Source organism: Strigops habroptila, chromosome 2 (genome assembly GCF_004027225.2).
Source record: "Strigops habroptila isolate Jane chromosome 2, bStrHab1.2.pri, whole genome shotgun sequence".
Lineage (NCBI taxonomy): Eukaryota > Metazoa > Chordata > Aves > Psittaciformes > Psittacidae > Strigops > Strigops habroptila.
In genome coordinates this window covers 37,326,605-37,347,961 of record NC_044278.2, presented here as the reverse complement: position 1 = coordinate 37,347,961, position 21,357 = coordinate 37,326,605, and the positions used below count along the sequence as shown (strand labels likewise).

The 21,357-nt window shown below is 40.5% G+C and overlaps 1 protein-coding gene across 2 annotated transcripts in view; it reads left to right on the top strand.

The window, feature by feature from the left end:
* Positions 1-1,885: 1,885 nt before the first annotated feature.
* PRRG1 (proline rich and Gla domain 1) overlaps positions 1,886-21,357 on the top strand; it is a 31,988-nt gene continuing 12,516 nt past the window's right edge. The window contains exons 1-2 of one of the 2 annotated variants that reach the window (XM_030476723.1): positions 1,886-2,056; positions 18,288-18,337. In XM_030476723.1, coding sequence (XP_030332583.1) covers positions 1,908-2,056; positions 18,288-18,337 — 199 coding nt within the window. In that variant the 5' untranslated portion in view covers positions 1,886-1,907. Of the gene's footprint in view, positions 2,057-6,134; positions 6,523-18,287; positions 18,338-21,357 lie in introns of those variants that run through there. The other variant, XM_030476724.1, reaches the window with a different exon arrangement.

Sequence of the window (21,357 nt, the reverse complement as noted above, 5' to 3'; positions counted from 1 at the left end):
TTTTCAAAGCACTTTTCCTCCTCTCAACTATGACTTTTGACCTATAGTCTCGAATTTATAAAAATCAATGTTTTAAACAAGTAAACGAAAATGTAATTATGCAGACAACACTGAATTTTCTGTTTAGTTGAAACATTCTTTTCCAGATACAGATTTTGTCCTTCAGAGACATAAATGAATGGGTAAGATTGAGGGCTTTATTGAAATACTTTTTCATATCCAACTGGAATAAATGATGCAGAGTAGTTTTGACTATCAGTCCAACAACATTAGAAGCAGTCTTCCGTGGGGTGAAGTCTGTTTTGTTTAGAAGAGCTCAAATGAAACATGAATGGAAGATACTAAAGACTCAGAAACAGAGAGAACTATGAACTAGAAAAGGTATATTACATATGATTCTAATTTTAATGACTATCAACTACCTTATCTTTTTCTCTCTCATTAAACTTAATGTGATCCTGATTGATTCAGCTACACAAGAAATTTATATGGGATTTACTGATGGCCATTTGTTATCAGGGCCTCAGTGAACTTTCAAGCAGCACACCTATTTTGTCTTTCACTTCTTCCAGGGATTTGAATTTCTAGATAATTCTGTCAAAGTACTGTCAGACATATTAGTGTCATTTATTTTGTTTAAATCCTGATGGTTTCAGTCTCAGGTCTCAGTTGGCATATATGAAAGCACTAGCTTTTAATTATAGGCCAAGATCCATTAAAGAAGCTGAGACATGTCTGAACTATTGCAAACTATGTCTCATCTTTCTGTTTCCTAAATGGCTCTGTGACTGTACAATTACCTCATTCTTCTCCCTGCTCATTGCCAGTTGTCTGTTAATATAAAATTAAAGGTAAAAGGTACTGGTATACAGCGTAGTAATCCATTAAAAATTGAAGCATTGACTGTGAAGGCAGCAGCAATGTAAAAGTAAAAAAACATTGTATATTTATAGGGAGCTTTACTTCCATTTTCATGGAATAAATGGCATTTTACGCCCCACACCATTTAGAGCTCAATCTCTCTTCTGGCAAGCTGAGCTGTTATTTTTGTGAATCACTCCTAAGCCATTTATAACCAGGCCACTGCACCACTGACAACAGTGCCTTTGAAGTCAGGTAGGGATTATTAATTTGCTGTGAGTTTTCTGAGCAGCTTTATCTTTTTTCCATACGCATCCATTAAAAATCATGGAAAATGAAGGTACTAGTTACAAACCCTCCCTAAAAAAATAAGCTAACAAAAACCCTTTGGTTTCAGATGAAGGACCAGTTCTGGGCAGCACAAAAAAAAGACAACCAACCCTCAATTTATGTGAAACATCAAGGTTTTAGGGTTCCTGAAATGCACCTACCAGGATGGTGAGATCCAAGCACATCCAAAGGCCCGGATCTCTGGGAAACAAGACTCACTGTCCCATGCAGCCATCCGTGGGGACACGGTGAAGGGGTAAATCATAACTAAATCATAACTTTTCCTGTCATTTTTAGCTCTCCATCAATTGCTGGGGGCGGGGGAAGTGGTGTGGTGACCTTGTGGTGACCCCCCTGCCACAAGCAAAGGCTGCGTGTATCCATACAGCCAAACGGATATAAACTTTAGGACTGGGAACGCCTGGGGGCGATGAGGCAATTGCCGACGAGCCCGCGTTTTCGACCGTCACTGGGGTCTGTTGGGCCCAGGGCGACGGCCGAGTGGGGGTCCTCCATCGGGGCGGCCGGAGAGGGGGCCGCTGACCCCCGGGACAGCCCGTTACAGAGCCTCGGCGGAAGGAATGACACAGCCGAGGACGAGCGAGTCGATGCGGGACAGCGGGTGGGTTCGCACCCCTCAGGCAGCGGGTCACCCTGGGGCTCGCCCCGCCTCACGGCCGCCCCTGGCGGTCGGCACGGGGAGCCGCCCGCGGCGCATGCGCGGCGGTACCGCCTGCTCTGCCGAGCACGCTCCGGGAGCTCGGGGTCAGCGAGCGGGGTGGCGGCAGCGCGGGGCCGGCAGCACTGGGCCATCCCCGCCGCCCGCACAGAGCGTCCCGGCGGGTCCTTGCTTCGGGCGGCAGCGGTGAGTGTGGGGCAGTGCCGTGGGGGCTCCCGCCCCGTCCCGCGGGCTGGGCCGGGCGGAGGGGCGCAGCGCGGCCGGTGTCGGAGGGCTGGCCGGGACGGGACGGGGTGTCCCGGGAGAGGAGCGGGCACCCGCGCCTGGGGCAGGGTTGGGGCTGGCAGGCGGTGCCCCCTCGCCTACCGGTGCCCGGCGGGCCGGGGGTCCGTGCGGTGTCCATAGGAAGTGAAAGGGCTGCCCGGGACGGGGCTGTGTGTGAGGGTCCCGGCGGGACCCCGGTTGTGAGCGGGATGGGGGTCCCGGCTGGGTGCTCCCGGAGGGAAGAGGAGGGGAACGTACCTGGTCGCTCTCCTCCCCTTGCCGGGCTCCAGCGGTGGCTGTCGCTGGCGGAGCCGCCCGGAAAACTTCCCTCAAGGGGTTTGTGCCATTTCCAGTCAAGCCAGGGAGGAAAATGTTTTTAACAAAGGAAAAATCCTGCGGACTTTCTTTTTTGAAAGAGTTTAATGGCTGCTTCCAAAATAGGCAGTTAATAAATTTTCCTCTTAAGTGTTAAAAAGCACCACCACCAAAGCGAAACCACAAAATTGAACCGCAACCATCTGAAGCTTTCACATTCCTGTTAAAACTTTTCACTTTTGGCAGGGCCACTCAAAGCCTCCATCTGTGTTAGATCTGCAGTAGCCAGGACAGTCGCTGCAGCTGAAGCTTTAAGATACTGAGTGTGGGTAGGTGTATGGAAGGAAGCTCTTAGCCTGATTCTCCAGAGGTCCAGTGGACCTCTTGTAGGTCTGACACTGGCAAGGGATCAATTTATTCCTGACCACAGAAAACAGAAGGGGTGTAGGGAAACTTTATGTTATCACAGTTGAAACTGGGATTGAATGTTGCGTTGGTTGAGGGGTAGAAGAGCAAGCAGTGGCTAGGCTTGTTGGGAGCAAAATGAAGAGGAATGGAACCAGTGAGTAAAGGGAAGACTAAGCAAATGGAGACACGTGAAATAATCTCAAGTTTTCATAACTCTGTTGTCATAGATAAGTCTGGGGGAGAAGAGGGACAGTTATGCAAATGTTGGTGTTCTAGATTAAAATCAACACCTGTAATTTATTATTACTATAGGCTGGCACTGTCACTGAAAAAAAAAACCCTAGTTGTGCTTTCTCTGCAGCCCTGGTGCTCTTTGTCACCTTCTGCACCATCTTGTCCCATGCTGGTGCCATTGTTTGTACAGCAGTGGGGTGAAATGGCATGGACTGTTACCCACAAATTCACACTAAACTTAAACATTTTTTCTAATTAACCTGGTTAATACAACTGTTTCTCTGCACTGCCATAGGGATGCTTATGTTAGCTCAAAGAACCATGTGTAATGGGGAGCGAAAGTGTCTATTATTTTTTGTATATGAACAAATAGGTATGTGTGTAAAAGCATTGGGGGTTATGTACATATGAGTATGTATACACATAGGGACACAAACACCTGTGTAAAGGGATTGTGCAACTGCAGCGTCGCGCATTCTGGGCCTTGTGTTGAACAGAGGGAGTGCCACTGATAAAGCGGTTGTGGGGGAGGTTTACAAGTGTGAGAGGTGACTTGCAGTCTGAACAGACATTGTAGTAAGGGTGAGTTTGCAAGATTACTTCTTGCTGGGCCAGGGGAATTGAGATTAGAAGCCAGAGAGGAGGGAATAGGGAATTTCTGTGTGAGAATACTGCATGGAAGCAAAGAAGTGAGACTTTTTACACATCTGTTCAGCCATCTCACTTCAACCTCTTTTAGACAAGAAGAATTTATTTTCCAGAACAGATTAGGAAAGAGCCTGGGATTCCTCAGTATCTCTGTTTTCTTGGAATTAACAAATACCACGAAATCCCCAGGCAAAACGTGGATTATCCCTTTCTCACGCAAGTTCATCCATAATTTGTATCCAACTAATGCAGCAAGGTAATATATTAGCTCAAATAGCAAAGCATTGCATCTGGTTATAACACATAGGTGTTGAGATTATAACAGTTTTCCTTTGTTAGAAGTGGACAGTTACACACAGCTGGAGTAACTATACTGTTACTGTCGTTTCCAGAAGCATTAACAAATGAAGGAGAACTGAATTTTTTTAGTTAGCTTTAATTCAGCCTCTTCATACATCTAGACTGAGTTACAATTTTCTGTTAAATAATAGTTTGTTGCATAAAAAGTCCTGTTATACTCAAGCTGTTGAAGAGATGAAGTATTTTAGCCTTGTCCTCATTACTTCGGTTATGTGATGTCATGACTTATTTTCTGAACATTTTCTGAAATCTGCGCTCAAACTCTGCTTTGGCTATGGAATTAGAAATTTCCTTGTGTTTCCTATTTTACTTATCTCAGTAGTTGAAAAATCCCTCCCTTAATTGACAAAACTTTCCAAAGGCAAGGGAATAATCCTCCCATTCCACATGAAGAATGAAAGATAAAACTATGGAGACCAAATCTGGTCCAGGTAGGACGTGATCTTTTTTCAGGGTATCGAGTTTGGTGCCCTGGTTTATATTAAGTGCAAAGGTGCAAATAAATTGAATATCTGGTCTAAGGCTATGCTGCTTTTGCAAATCAAGAACTCAGATTTTAGGAGAGGCACCCCTAAAATAAAATGCACATAGCTACAGTCCACATTGAAACAGGTTTTTAAAATAGTTTACGTAGAGTCATGGATGAGTTCTGTGGTAAAAGCAGGGATAAAATATACTCCGTGACAGTACGAACTTATTGTAAACCACAGCATTGTGAACCATTTTTTGTTTGCTCTCATTTTAAACAGCTCCTTTTTCCTGTGATTCTCTTTTCTATCATTTTGTCCTGCTTACCTGTGTGACCTCCCTCACTTGTGTATCCATCTGCTGAGGTGGATCACACAATTAGGTCGAAAAAGAAAATACGTATGACAACTTTTGAGTATTACCTGGCTCTTACAAACAGCTGGATGGGTGGGGGAACAAGGGATGTGGTTGGTACCACTTACCTCCAGTATGAGTGCTGGGAAAAGCCTAGGCCATTTTGCCCCTCAACTTCCCTGTCCCATTAATCCAGTAAATCTTATATGCTTAATTCTTTCCATTTACTCAACCAATTACACCAGATTCCTATAGGCAAGAATTTTATTTTGTTGCACCATCCTGTTAGAAACTTTTGCTTTCAGTTTCTCAGTTAAATTATGAATTTCTCTGCAGCTTTTTATCTTGCTCTTTCATGAGTTCCTATCAGCTGTGTTTCCACTATGTTGCCATGCTCTGGCTCGTGTTTCTTTAATGTGGGGTTTTTTTTGCTTTAGCCTCCAGAGACAGTTTACTTTCTTCCCTCCATCCTTTCTTCCTCTCCTCTTCCACATTATAAACAAAAGCACTTGCAATGTGCAGTAGAGAACAATACAGAACTGGCAAGGGAATGGATTAAATGACCTAATGTCTGATATCTGTTCTCCTGCCAGCTATTTTTGAGTTCACATGTCTGTAACTGACCTCTTTAAAATCTAATCTGACAATACCCAGCCCTTTCCTTGTTTACTTTTGCTTTGTTTACTGACTCTCGTTCAGTAAAATTTGATACACATTTGTGAGGTCTGAAGTATGCTTAGCCCATTCTGTTGTTGCCAGCAGTTTTGATGGTACTGATTATCAAGTGATCTGTGTTTTAGTCAAAGTTGCTGAATACCATTATTAAAATAGCTCTGTTGTAAAAGCAAGGCCTATCCATACTGGAAGTTAAGGAAATTACATAATAACCACCTAAAATCACACCATGTGTTTTGGCTTGCTAAGGAAATATACTTGTTGAAAGCTATTGTATGCATATTTCAGGCTATCACTTATTTTTAATGATAATCATCATGTAAAATATCTAACTTTGGGTAAAAGCTATTCATCTGTTCAGAAAGACACTTGTAAAATTGGACAAGAAATATATTTGCACAGCCCAACATTGGAGTTAACATCCATGGCTAAGAGTCCTGGAAAATATAATAGCACAAGAAGCATTGCCTGTGTTCAAACTAAGAATGCTGCTTTGTGTAATTCTTTTGGGGGGCAGGGTCAGGACTAGATGCCCTTACATGGGGGAGAGACAGACTATCCTGCAATTGCATCTTGAAAGTTTGAGATCACTCGCATTTTAAACATTACATTGTGCTGTGTTATCTGCTCAGTGGAGCGTTTCTTCTAAAGCATTTGACTCAACCTTCTCATGTGCTTCTGAAATGACTTTTGAACGTTGGCATCTCGTGTTTTAAGATCACCCACTTTCAGTTTTTTTAATGCAGTGGTCAGTCTGCACCAAGATGATTACTCCAACAGCGATAAGATTAAGTGATCCTAAAATCCAGAGAGAGACCATGTGAAAACTGGGATTGGATAGTTTATCGTAGATAAAATTTCTTAATCCTGGTGAAGAATTTTGTTGCCTGAAACTGCAGAACTTCTCTGTTTGCCAGAACTCTAGGGTAGGTGATATTTCTTTTATTTTTTTTTACACCAAGCCATTATACCTTATCAATGTGCCTATTTTGCTGAGCTCTTTGTTTTCCTGTAGTATAAGAATGAATGCCATGGACCAGTTTCAAGATTCACTTTACAACAATTCCTCATTAAATCCCTACCACTAAATTAAATGTTTAATATAATTGTCTACAGGGTAATATTTATTATAATAATCTGTATTTCTAAATGTTTACTACTTGGCATTGAAGAATGATGCCTTTTTGGCTCAAAAAGTGTGACTTTCTTAGCTCACTGGTGTGAGGCAGTGGATGGGAATGCTACCAGGAAGTTCAGAAATAGCGACTTCATCAGACGTGAACTTTTGCACCTGCCCGTGCCTCCAGGTTTATCAGTGTGCTGTTTACTGACCTTGTGTGTATTCTTCAGCTTTTATTTGCAGAGCATTACTCTTCAAACTATTTGCTAGATAAAGCTGTGAGGAGAAGCAACTTTCTGTTCATTTTTCTGTCGCCAGTCTTCATTCTCATGGCTATAGGGAAGGGTTGAACAGGGTCTCAACAGCAGAATTGTTAGCTAACTCTCTTGCCTCTCTTCCCACGGATTTCCCCTGTGGCAGCTGAAATCAGCATAGTCTGTGACATTTTATTTCGGTACTGCTTAGCAGTTCTGAGTATCAGAAATGAAATGGACTCACTGTACTATTTTCTGTTTGCTACTGTTGCTTATCAGAGCTGTGGGCAGCAGCAAGATAAAGGCATAGCATATTGACTATGTGGCTTTGTAAGCAGCTTAACTGATCTAAGCTTGTCCTGCTGCCTGAAAACAAGAGTTCTTGCTTTTCCCCTCCATCCTTGCTAGGTTTTGCATTTTGACTGCTTCCCTTGTGCTGGAAGTGCACCAGCACTCTTAAGGCTGTGCAGTCAACTGAACTGGGAAGCTTATTTGTTTTAAAATGAAACCAGTCAAACTAAAACAATATGCACACACGAAAGGCTTTCCACAGGGCTATCTCTGGCTGGCTTTGGGGGCTACTAACTGGACCTTGAATCAGCTCAAGGGAGGGAGTGCAACTGTGTGGCTCTGTGTGGAGTCTGCCTACTCAGCTTTGTCTCGGATTGATTTAAGTCCTGACTCCTAAACTGTCAATGAAGCAGTAGTGTATCAGTATCTTTCTCTGCCAAAATGTTTGAAGAACAGCAGCAAACTGCTGAAGGGACAAGGTACCAAAAGTCCCTCAAGAGGGCCAAGAACCTGGTGAACAGATCATGGTGTCAGACTCTGAAAGTGAAAAGAAAGGTGAACAAAGTCATCTTTTATGCAAAGGCCACTTAGGATGAACTATAAAGAAGTGTCCAACTACAAGGTCATCAGATCTGTATCAAAACCAGAAGTATCAAAGCATTTTCATGATGGCTGTTCTTTAGAAACTCTTGGCAAAGGTGTGATCAAAGTTTTCATCTTGGTGTAAGAAAGGAATGTTTTACAGTGAGAACAAGCATTCACTGGGACAACCTCCCCAAAGACATTGTGAAGTCCCCATCACTGGAGGCTTTCAAGATGCAATTGAACAGGGTGCTAGGTAACCTCATCTGGGCTCCCTTTCCTGGGAAAGATTGGTTGAGAACATTTTTTGAGGTTCCTACCAGCCTGGGCTGCTCTATGGTTCTGTGAATTTTTTGTGTGGTTGAAGTTACCTACATCAGAAATACAAAAGATGAAGATGCACCTGCTTGTATGTAGCATGTCTGCCCTCACTGGAGCCTCTGATCTCCAGTACAGCATTAGGTAGCAGTGGTAGGAAGGGAGGACAAATTCTTTGACTCTTCTTCAAGGTTGAAGCCAAAACATTGTTTTTCATTATACTTCAGAGATGTAAATCAGCTGGAACACTTTTGTGTGTACGTTTGTTCAAATCCTACTTAGAAAAAAATTAAATGTAATGCAGTAAAAACCAGTCATTGGTGCATCTTAACGTATTTGGAAATTCAGGTAAAGCTGGTGCGAGGGGAAATGGGCATGGGTGTTGTGAGAGAGGGAAATAGTGGTATTTTAAAAATTCTTCTGTTTTACCACAGCTGTTCTGGGGATTCTGGTGGTCTGTGCCTTCTGTGCACTTTCTTTATGTGATTTCCCAGTATGACAGAAAACTTCATAAAAAATATGAGGAGGAGTTGTGCCTCATTATCTTTCCCTAGTTATCATATAATGCAATAAGATGAAATATGTATTTATGACTCTTCTGTCACTTCTGTGCAGTTTGATTTTTGGATGACTGGAAAATCCCATTAAAACATGCTCTGAATGCTGTCATGTGTGCCTTGCTTCAGGGGAAGACAGGCAGGGTGGAAACTTGTATTAAAACATGCTGACGGTGCATAAATATTTGGAAGAGAAGGCTTTGTTTGCACATTCCTCTAGCTTAGCTTAGCACTTCAGAAAGAAATTACGTTTTGTTGTTTTCTGGCTAATTTTTCTAAATTAAACGAGGTGTAAGACATTGGCCTACCAAGCAAGTGCTAAATGCCATTTCTCTACAGAGAAAAGTATTTGCCTCACCTTTGCCTCATCACAGAAAAGCAAAACAAGCTTCATGAAGTAGGTTAATGTAATTAAAAAATACACTTATTACATGCAAAATGAAAATGACAGTGCGAAATTATCCAGGTTTCTTTTGGCTACAAAGATCTAGAATCTTTCTGGGTTTTTTAATAGCTGTTTGAAAAAATACTGGTAGTTTAGAACAAAACTGGATTTTAAAAATGACTGTTGCTCCTTAGCCTTCACAGTACTGTAGCAATTTCAAGAAAAACTCCAGTGACTTGAGGATAATCTTTTTCAAATGTACAGAATTGTCATGTATTTTTTTTTTTTATTGTGAAAAGAGGAGACTTGAATATTGGATCCAGACTGATAGTGTTGGAGGTTGAATTTTGTACAGCCAGTTTGTGGTACTGGAAAATCCATAAAGGTATTACTTGTGACATTTGGGTCATGGTTTTGCTTTTTAAGATGTGTTGGGAAAGAAAGTATCTATAACAAAGTAGGAAAAATGATACATATTTGCCCCTGATCTTGTGACATTTTCTGAGTATACAAACTGCAATGAAGTTATATTCTTGTGAATGGACTGGGCCCAGGTACTGTTGCTTGGCCCTTCCTCTCATGCCTGAAGAAGTATAATCTGAAGGTAGTACTCTCTTGTGTTTTTAATCCCTTACTTGATCCATAATGCTTTAAAAGGCAGACAGCACTGTTATAATCTGTGTTCTGAATATTTTGATGTGTTGATTTGGGGGCAGATGGGAGACCTAGAGCCAAATGAAAAAGGGAGGTTGTAGATCATGAGTGGGATACGTTAAAAGACCACTTGCCACCCATCAATTTGATTTCTATTGTATGCTTGTATTTACTCCCTAATACACTTCATAATACAGTTTTAAACCACTTTATCCACTTCCTCTTGAACATTCCGTACTGGGCACTGGACTGCTTCCCTTCTTTCATAGCTAGGTAGTTATAAATAGAAGGTATATGTGGTGTCTTGTGTGTATGTAATAATACATACTTTGAAAAACTGTGTAATACTAAAACCTGAAGGTCAGCTGGCTCCTGAACTTTAGCAAATGGTTGAAATGTTTGGGAAATTGAGTGGCCACAAACTGTGGAAGATGCTAAATTAGACATTAATAATGTGAAGATTGTTGAAAGGTAAACATCCATTTTAGCGTACTGGAGAACGTAAGTGAGGACATAAGTAACTTACACATAACACATACAGACTTTATTTATATGAAAATGGGGACAAAATAGGAGAGGAAAATAAAAGTGCACATTCAAAGCTGCTTCTAATTTAAGGAGGCTGTGAGTGAAAACATGCTATAAAGAAAACTGCAGAAGTTCTGATACAATTTGTGTGTTTTTTCCTTGAAAAGAGCTAGCAGGTCCGCTGATTTCTTTATCTTACTAGAAACAAACAAAAAACCCAAACAAACAAAAAACCAAAACACACAAAGAACCCAAACAACATATAGCTATTGAATATGCAGCTGTCACTTCACTAGTGTAACATGGGAATTTATCAATACATTATTTAAAACTTCAGGCACCTGTAAATGTGAGGCAGAAGGATCATAACGTGGTTTCCCTGGCTTAATGTGTATTGACTTTGTGAGTTTACAAGCCGGTAACATGGAGAGGAACTTATTGCAAATATTGACAATGGTGATCATAAACTGAATGTTAGTTTTGTAGTCTGTAATTGCAAGTTTCCACTCCTTGGGTGAGTGTGGGGAGAATGTGCTTTTTTGGTTTTGGAGTTTTTGGTGAAGCTGAGGGGTTGCTACGTTTTCTCCTAGTTCCCAGATTAGCTATACATGGGTTTTTTTGGTGGTGGTGTGTGTTGGTTGTTTTGTTTTTTTTGTGGTGGTGCTTTTTGTTTGTGTGTGTGGTGTTGGTTTGGTTTGGTTTTTTTGCAAGCAGACACTCTGGTATTTCAGAATTTTAGCTCTCAGATTGGCCCCTGTGGTATCCTGTGTATTAGCAGTATTTCATTTCCATAGTAAGAACACAGCATTTGAAGACAAGAGACAAGCATATAGATTGCTTCAGAAATCTCTTTCACTGTGGTGAGGTATTTTTGTTTCTGGGGGTTTTCTTTGTTTGGTTGTTTTGGGTTTTTTTTGCTTGAGGGAAAGTCTCATGTTACCTGTATTTTTGTCAACTTGTTTGTCAAAATAATTCTGTAGCTCTGCAGAAAGTTTTGCCAGACATTCACTGTCACCACATAACAACCTTTAATTCTTTGCTGAGGAATCATTTATCTGGAGCTTCCTTCCTTACACTTTCTTACTACTTTGAGTGTAGTCACACAGTATGTATTGGATATATCTGCAGAAGCATTTTGAGTCAGATTAGGAGTATGCTTTGGAAGCAAAACTCCCAGTTGTCACCGTGCTTTGGTTTGTATTGCAGAGGCATTTCAAAGCACTCAGACTTAATTACTTTAAACCAGAAGATGCGCTCCATGAGCATCCCTTTTGCAGTCCCACAGCCACAGAGTGTTCAGCTCATGGAATCAAATCAGAGCTACCCCAAAATTAAATTCTCAACGTGTGTATTGTGTCAATGTTGGGTCCTCAGCAGCAACTGTTTTGTTCTTCAGATTCACTCTTATTGTTCTGCATTCCTGGCTGATGTGAGTTTAGTCATGGATAAACATAATGCACTTAAAGGCTGTTATTCATGACCACTGTACTTGCTTCAGATAAAACAGTACAGCTATTCAAGCCTAAATTAGAATAGATAATATCAAAGCAGTTGACAACTTGAGTTGGATTTGGAAGCTGACACTTAAGCAGTAATTAGGTCTGTGAACACCAGAGCTATAATGAATCTGTTTTCCTGTCTCTGTTACCTTTTTCCCTTTCCTACTTTATCAGTCTCAGTTCTCCTACATTCTCTAATATGCTTATTCTTGTGACACAATTGCTAATGCAGATCATCACCATATTCTAACACCTCTTCTGTGCTGGCTGAGCCCTTTTCCTGTTCTCATCTTTTCAACTTTATTTGACTTGCTAGCTTGCAACAGTCTGTAGAGGCTGTGGCTGGTCCTGAGCAGGGTGTATGCTTTCTGACTACCTGCTTTCTGACGGCGAAAATGGGTAATGATTTACAGCTGCTGTAGGCACCATGGTTTCTGAGATACTGCTGCAATTGGTAAACCCCATCTATACTTCAGTGAGAACATTAATGGCTTTTCTCTGTCCTTCTTGGTCATTGATCTTTGTGGAAAACTTACGGTAGCACAGAAGAAGAAATCTCCTTGTCAGATTTAGTGAAAAGCTGTTGAGGGAGGGGAGGGTGGAGAGAACAGAAAGTAACACAGATTCATTAGTTTCGTGCCCAGACAAAATCAGGATAAAAACATGTCCTGTGAAAGCTTTATTTAATTGTTCACCACTCCCACTTGAAAAAGGAGAGAAATTGGTTATCATTATGTCAACACTTAGATGGATTATCAAGATAAATATTCCAAATTTTAATTTCCAAAGCATAGTGGAATTGTCTAGTGTAAAATAATGTCTTTTAACTGTAGCTTATAGAAGACTGAGGTGTCTGAGCTGCCACTATGTAGGCAGCTCAGAAAGGCACAGTCTCTTGAGGATTTGTGCAATTCTGGTTTCAGTACAGATACAGTTACATACGTGTTCAATTATGCCTCCCAAGAACTGCACCAGATGGTTCACATGCACTTTAAAACAATGAAACCTGCCAAAATTCTCCCTCACCGAAGGGAGAGTGTTGCTTCTTCCAGATGTCCTACTGGCCAAGTGTGTGTATCAGAAGATTGACCTTGTCTGGTTTTGAAGGGGAGGGGAAGGAAGAGATATCTTACAGCAACTGCCGCTTTGAGCCGGAGGAGCCTGGAAGTAACCAGACAATAACCAGCCAGAATATTGCCACAGCTTTAAAACAGCAAAAACCACCTAACTAAATGTGCTGGTATTGGCTGTGATAGAGTTTATTTTCTTCATAGTAGCTGGTATAGGGCTATACTTTGGATTTGTGCTGGAAACAATGTTGATAACACAGGGATGCTTTCGTTATTGCTGGGCAGTGCTTACACAGAGCCAAGGCCTTTTCTGCTCCTCACACCACCCACCAGCGAGGAAACTGGGGTGCACAAGGAGTTGGGAGGGGAGACAGCTGGGACAGCTGACCTCAACTGACCCAAGGGATATCCCATACCATATGGAGTGATGCTTAGCATATAAGCTAGGGGAAGAAGAAAGAAAGGGGAGACATTTGGAGTGATGGCATTTGTCTTCACAAGTGATCATTACATGTGATGGAGCCCTGCTTTCCTGGAGACGGCTGAACACCTGTCTGCTGATAGGAGGCAGTGAATGAATTCCTCGTTTTGTTTTGCTTGCATGTGGGACTTTTGCTTTACCTCTGAAACTTTATCTCAACCCACAAGTTTCCTGGCTTTCAGTCTTCCATTCTTCCTCCCCATCCCAATGCAGGGTGAGTGAGTGCCTGTGTGGGGCTTAGTTGCCAGATGGGGTTAAATTGTGACAGTCCTTTCTGGCACCCAACATGGGGCCTTTTCAGCACATGTCACACAGTTACTTTGGAAGAAGGGGTAATGAGGCAGTAGCTTAGACTTCAGTCTTAGCCAGCTGAAGTTCTGTCCAGCTGCAGTCATGATGAACCACCTTCTCTGTGCTAACAGGGCGGTGTTCGAGAGTTGTACTCGGCGTGCTTGTTCTGTGACTAGTAATGATATTTTATTGATTTTAAGATGTAATGGCAGTCCACTGAGTACAGGTTTCTCTTAGCAATCTGGTTTGTGGTTTTGAGTCCATGTGTAATCAAAATGAATGATAATGTTTTATGGTTTAGTGCAAGGTGTCCGGGGTTGGAACTAGATGATCTTAAGGTCCTTTCCAACCCTAACTATTCTATGATACTATAATGCTGTGATTGGGTAGCATCTATAAGGCAGAGTTTTTTTCAGTTCTCTCATTCACTCTTATCCTTGTCCCCCAATAAGTCTCAGGTGGGAGAAATCTTTTCTATCCTTGTCTGATTAAGTAGCTTCAAAAACGTTCAATCCCTCTTTATTCCCACTCAAATTCTCTGGAAAACCTTGCTGTTGCAAGCAGACCAAACTTAATAAATACAGGCTTCTCCACTATCGTTATCTATGGACTTCCTATTCAAAGAAAAATCAGTATATTTCTCGAGCATTTGAATGCATGTAAATTCTTTGGTGCGCTTTTCCTGGGAAAAAGTTCTTTGAAACAGGTCATAATAAGTAAAATTGTAGTCTTCTGCAGCGTTTTTTGCAAGGATGTAAAAGACGCACGTGGTGGGACTGGGATTTTTAGGTAGGCACATAACGTATTTTGAATAAAAGGCAGTCAGGCAACTATCATCTGTCTTCCTGTGTAATTATTTAATGTTGTCATTTTTCTTCTAAACAAACCTCCCACAGGAGTGTTTCAGTTGTTGCATTGCACCTGGTTTGGGGCTGTGGATTAGAATAGGTGTGCTAATTTTCAGACTGAACATCTACTTATGTTTTAGTTAGCAGTGTCCCTTGAATGTATCTACTTTCATAAAAAGCTCTAGAAGAACCTAAATATTTATAACTTAAAAATTGTATAGCTCTATGTGGCATCTGGTTGTAATTGCATCCCAGAGGCCTCATTAATTGTACAGTTTACAAAACTAATATTAGCAGCTGTATTCGTTGTTAGAGTTGTATTGTAGAATGAAAAAAGTCACTTCCCTCTTCCCTACCTGGGTACTGTAATGTGTATTCCCTCGCCATTTGCAAGAAGAGCACAATGGCCTGGCAGTGCTTTAAATCACTGTTAACACAGCCTGTGAGAAACTAAGTGTGTGAAAATGCTGTTGCTGCTTTTTGTTACGCTTATTTTCTCTTCTTTTTGTAATCCCTTCCCTTAAGGACTTGCTTTGTTCTTTATATTCTGTCTCCCTAGAATATATGACAAATCAGTGAGTGAGAATAGTGAAGGCAGTTTGGACTTGTGTGCCCTCCATCAGATCTTCTGTCCTTTAACAGTACGTGCTGCACACAAGTTTCCATTAAACTTGTAGTCGGGGAGTGTTCCCAGAAGAAGTATACCTGCCAACCGAATATGGTTGTCTTGACAAATGCAACAAAATCTTGCAGAAATACTGTCATGAGCCAACAACTTTCAGTGCTGAAATTAATTGGCCTCCCAATTTAAGGGATACATTGCTCTACTAGAGTATGATTACCAGCTTTGGAAATGTGTATAAAAATATTCTATGCTTGTGCTTATACATAGTGTATACAAGGTTTGGGCACTTTCAGGATTGGGAAAAAAAAGAAAATTAGGTTAGTTGTGGAAAGAATTGTAAAGCCGGGTTTGTTACTTCAATATTAGTTCTTTAAAATTTCATGCAAAGTGTTTTTCCTTAGTAAGACACTACAGCCCTTTGGTGGTGAGCATATGACTGCTGGTAAATAGCAAGGGCTTTGTTGGTATGTCTCCTTTGCTGTCTCATGTGTTTTAGAACTCACTGAATTTCCATTAGGTCATTACATATTCTACTAGAAGTGGAAGGTTGATTGTTTTAGTTTAGTTTTGTTTTTTACCATTATTCTGACAGCCATGTAGGCAGGCAGAAAAGGTCACTTGTTGGTCAGGTATGTCAGCTTGCCATTGAACTCAGAATTTGGCACTTGGTTATAGAGCTATCCATGCTGCCCACCACATTGTCACTTTTTGCACAAGCAAATCTAAGGTGATGTATAACCTCTTGCAGAGGGGAGGGGATAATATATAGAAGGTAGTTGGAAGAGGGATTCCTGTTACAATAAATATTGGTGTTACTAGTAAGATACTCGCCGTGAAGGATTTATGTTCTCACATTTGTGTGTATATATGAAAAACATTGCTTTTGACACCATAGAAGCATCCTAACCTTCAGTAAGGTTCATGAAGACTTAAAAGCAGGAAACTAAATAGAGTTGGGTAGAGAAACAAATGAGTCAGTAGCAAGTCAAGATGTTCTTGTAGTATTACCAGCCCTCTTCAGCTTTATTATGTAGTTGTTTGTTTGATCCCTTCTTCCAAACAGCCTTTGAGCTATTTAGTCAATTTGAACCAAGACTGTCAGAGAGTAGAGGACCAAAAAATAATTAAGCTCCTTGTCTTATGTGAAGGGGCATTTGAGGGCAAAGACCCAAGTGGTTCCTCTGCAGTGGGAGAGTCTTTTCTATAAGTGTAATGTCCATGTAGTGGCAGGGCAACCATTCCCTGTGTCCTCAAATCAACCTCTTGGTTGTCATAGCAAGAAGCTGTTTTGTGGGAGCTTGGAAATTAAGAAGTTTGGGGAGGGAATATAGGGAGAGAGAAGGCAGGGGAGCATAAAAAAGACACACGTTTGTAGTAAAATGGACAAAATTAGTTCCAGGTAGATCTAAATACTTGTAATTGCTGTAAGAATCTAATGCAGATTGTTGAAGGAAAGTTTCTGTACCACAGCTGCTGGAAAGCTGTATTTGGTATTTCCTAGAGAAGGGCACACTGGTTCCTTTTGTAATGAAGGAAGGGTGAAGAGAAATGTAATACGTGTTATGCTGTCAATTCAGCAAATCTTCATTTTGTCACTAGTTCATAATATACTTGCCTCCATTTCCACTGACAAAAAGTGGTGGTGGTTCTTTATTCTCCACACATTTTCCCCATCTGGGAATGAACACTGGAGTACTGACATGCACAAAGGTCATGATGTTCCAAGCACTTAGTGTCAGGTGCCAAGCCAGCATTGCATGCCTTGGCAGTGCCGCCCTCTGCTCCTGGTGTACAACATCCAGTAGCAGGGAAGAGGCACATTAGTCCCCTTGTTTCCATCGCAGTTCCAGAGCCATCTAGTTGTGACTCAGGGAGCATGGATATGGATGCATGTTTTGCCCTTTTTTTTTTTTTTTTTTTTTTAAATGTTGAAATTCACATGCCCACAAGTTACTTGTTAAAGGGCAAGATATGAAAGACTACCTGATTTTTTATTTATTTATTTTTTACATTCTAAATTTAATGCAGAGAAGCGTCCCCATTAGAGAGGGGAAGCCTGATGAGGTGCATTTCATGCACTGTATTACTGCCACTCCACCAGAGCAAGTGAGCACTCGCGGGTCTTGCTTTTCTATTATTGGGAATCTTGAGCTCCTATTGCAAAAGCAGCCACCTGAAACGGTCAGGTAATAAATGGCAAAAGACATTCATAATGTAACAGATGAAGAGAATAGTTACACCAGTAGCCAAATTTTTTTTTTTTTTTTTGGTGACCTGCTTGTTACTCAAAGCTTGGCAATTTGTTCAGGACAGATATTTGGCTTGTAACAATGTGACTACCCAGAAAATGACACTAATTTTAGCTTTATTCAAGAAGCCAGGGGCAAAGGTGGTTTTGTCATTGTATGGAGTAGTCTGCTAAGAAAAATTACTCCAAGAAACTGAAACTAGTCCCTCAAACTAATCTTCCTGCCTTCAGGTTCAGTTCTTGTTGGCGCTCTGCCTGATGGGTGCAATGAGCTTTAGGCACTTTCCTGACGGAGAGCATCTTTTGTCTGTTCTCTTTCCAAGATGAGGTATAAGGTACATGGAGGCTCTTGTAGGGCAAGTTGGGATCCTCTCATGTATTTCTAGTTCCTTTGCCAAATCACAGGTCTTGTTCTGCCATTGAATTTTATGCAGGAATCCTGTTTTAATCAGTAGGACTGTGAATGAATTTGCATGTGTTCATTCTGATTTTAAAAAACGTGATCCATAGACTAGAGATAATGAGTTGACTTGGTGACGTCTGCAGAGTGAATTTAAGTCTTGGATACGGATTAAGTAATTACAGTGGAGAATGTAATACCTTTCAAGTTTCATTAGGGAAAGCAGTGGTTGCAGATTTGTTTAAAATTATATACGCCTTCTATTTCATATCAGCATTTTTGAATAGTCTAAATATGGAAGGCTTTGAAAAAGGTTAAAGCATTCACCATTTCACAAGAGTTACCTTTTTTTTGGATAATATTTCTGTACTACTGAATTTAGTCTGTATGCAGTATTGGTACAGTTCAAAAAAAGGATTAATCTTGGTCATGGGGTTTCCAACAGTAATACATTTGTAGCAACTTGTGGAAATCAAGAGAAACTTTTGCAAGTTCATCAGAATTCACAAACTAAACAGGATGTTTCCTTTTTTGTTACAGACTTGATATTTGCAAGTTCCTTGCCTTGACAATAATCATCATGGATAGTGGTAAGTTTGTTAACTTAGTGATGAGCGTGCATACTTTATTACTCCCTGTGAAGTGGGCATTAACACACTCCAAAACCGTCCTCTGCTCAAAATCCAAGTCTGCTTGCACAGAAAATGTCCTCTGCTATTGAACTAGATCTGGTGTTACGTATGATGCAGATCTTTTCCGGCACTAAACTGAGCTGGAATCATAGTGCTGTTCTGAAAGAGATACTATGTGCAGACTATAATAATCATCACAGACTCATTTGTGGACCTTCGAAAACTGGCTGTAGAATGAAGACACAGAGCTGAATTTCCAGCCTTGAGTCCTTTAGTTTTAATAGTCTTTAGCTTTTCCCAGTAACTCCGCATTCTCAGAGCAGAAGTCTCTTTTTAAGCTTTATAAGTAAATGCTCAAACAATTTTTCTCCGTTCTTGCTCTGTGCAAACCAAATAGTTTTAAGATCACTTACAGAAAGTTTCAGATCTATCGGTAGCTGCACCTTCAAATTTAAAATAAAATGTTTATTTCTAGTATTTAGTGGTGGTTTTAATCTGCTTAGGTGTTGGTAAGAAGTCAGAAAAAGGAAGCCTCAATAGTGGTTTCAATAGAGCTGGTTTTGGTGTCCAAGGTGCCCTGGGCTTTGCTTCAGCAACACTTCTGTGCCTCAGAATACTTTTCCCACGCTGCTGCTCTCTGTTCCTTCTGTCACTAAAGACCTGAAGCCTATTTTCTTTGCTGTGACAGCTTCAGCTGGTAGGCCGAGACATATTTATCCTCTCGTGTCCTTGCCTGTCTCTTTCTGATTCTGATTGAATTTCACCTTGCTAGAGTATCTATTCATTATTATGATAGAGCACAGGTTTTTCTGGGGAATGCATAATAGATTGATCTGACTATATTACTCTCTTCAATAATAGTAAGTGAAACTAAGACTTCGGAATGATTTTCTTCGTAGCTTTCTGATGCATAAAAACTTGCTAAAAGCAAAGTATGACAGTAACACACTGAGCACAAGCGTGTCTGAAGAAATAAACATGTATTCAAATGCATTTAATTTGGTAGCTGTATATCTTCATCTGTATTCTACAAAAGTTGAGGGAGAGGAAAGACTTTAGATTATTTTTTTCTGTGCCTATCTTATGTAATGCCAAAATAATAATTTTGATTTTTTTCCTTTATTTCCTTTTGATTTTCCCTTTATTTGCTAGTTAATCTCCTTACCAAAGTAAAAAAAGAAGTTTTATCTTGCTTCATAATTTTATTCTTGCCACATGCAGTTCTTCGCTGATTATCTTCAGCTCCATAGTAACAGCTATAGTGAATTCAACCACACTGTAGCTTGCCTAGGTGTGCATCCAACCCAAAGCAGTTTTTTTTTTGCTCACTCCTATGCAACTATGACTGAATGTCTACGTGATGGTACTGGAATACTAAGAAGCCAAAGTGGTTTCTGCAATATGGTTCCATTATTTCATTTTATGGGATTCATCAGGCAATGACTGATTGTCATTAAATGACTATATTTCAATCAGTATCTCCATCAAGATTGCTTTGATCAGTGTATGGTTTTGTTTTCTTGCTGCACTCGTATTGACTTCTCAATTGGATTTAAAGTCAATAGGAGTGTGGAGAGCTTTAAAAATGTCAAATAAACCCAGACTAATTAATATACTTAATTTTTCCAGCCTTGCAGGGTCAAAAGCCATTCCTGGTCTGGGCTAATCATGGATAATTATTGATCAGATACACTCAGAATTAATCATTTTGTGCTTTATTTTCCTCTGGGCTTTTTTGTCTCTGTGAGGTATGCATTTGCTATACTATATTGTGACAGAAGAGACTTTCTGAATATGAATTGCTAAATAAAAAAGTTGGGGTTTTTTATATAGTTATATATTGGCCATTCTTGAATATTGAATTACTTTAATGTTTCGCTGTGCTTTGTCAATGCATTTCGAAGCAGAAATGTAGGCTTAGCTCTTTTTGGAATACTAAACTATTTCCTAGAAACTCATACCAACGAGTGTATCAAATGCAATATTTCGTAACATGTCAGCTTCTAAACCTTTGTTCTCAGTTTCCTGCTTTGGTAAATTGGCAAGTGCTTGCAGGAACAAAGATTTGTGTATTGTTTCTGAGAGCCAGAGGCTTTAAATCAGGATATTTTCAGCTACCTGCATGTTTTGTCTCTCTTTTCCCTCTGCATTCAGTACAAAGCTGTCACAGTTTCTCTCATTGCTTTTTTCAGGCACAGATTCCAGTTGTGAAATGAAATTCCCTAGGTTTTATCTGCTGAAGGAAGGGAAACTTGATTTATAGTGTATTATCTGTTCTTCAGTGATTCCACATATGGGCACTCTTGAGTCTGGGCTGTACCTCATTCCACTTCAGGAATGCCCAGAGGAGGAATTGTTGAGAAGTATGGAGGACTGGCAGTCTGTCCCCATGCTTGGCTGCATGCTGGCTTCCTGATGTGGACATGTCCTTCAGCTCATCATGTTTAGGTGATCACTGAGGTGTGTTGAAAGAAACCAAGCTCTTCAGGCCTAGAGGGGAGTCAGGAGTGGTGTAGGAAATGTAAAGAAGCCATCCTTTATTCCTTTCCTTTTGGAAGAGATCCTCGCATATTAATTTGTATGTTATTTAGTCAGTGAACTTATGCAATAGCAGATGCCCATGTGCTCACCTGTGGTGCTGTAGAAAACCAAAATTGTGATAGGTGCAGTTGCAGAGTTCTATGCCCCGAACCTCTGTCAAAACCATAAATAGCGTAATTGTGTGGTGCATGTATGTACCACATGTATTCAACTGAAAGTATGGGAGTGACCGATGTTTTGTAGTTTAATCTTCAAATTTTCATTTAATCCTTTGCAAAAGGAAAATGACTGTCTAACAATTGATAATAAAGTATAACACAGAGACTAAACAAAACTAAATGAAAGTAGATCACCCTAAATATGGTAGTAGCCTCATTGCTGAAAAATGACACCACGTCAATCTAAAGCAAAAGCATAGTGGTCATCTTTGTAGATTT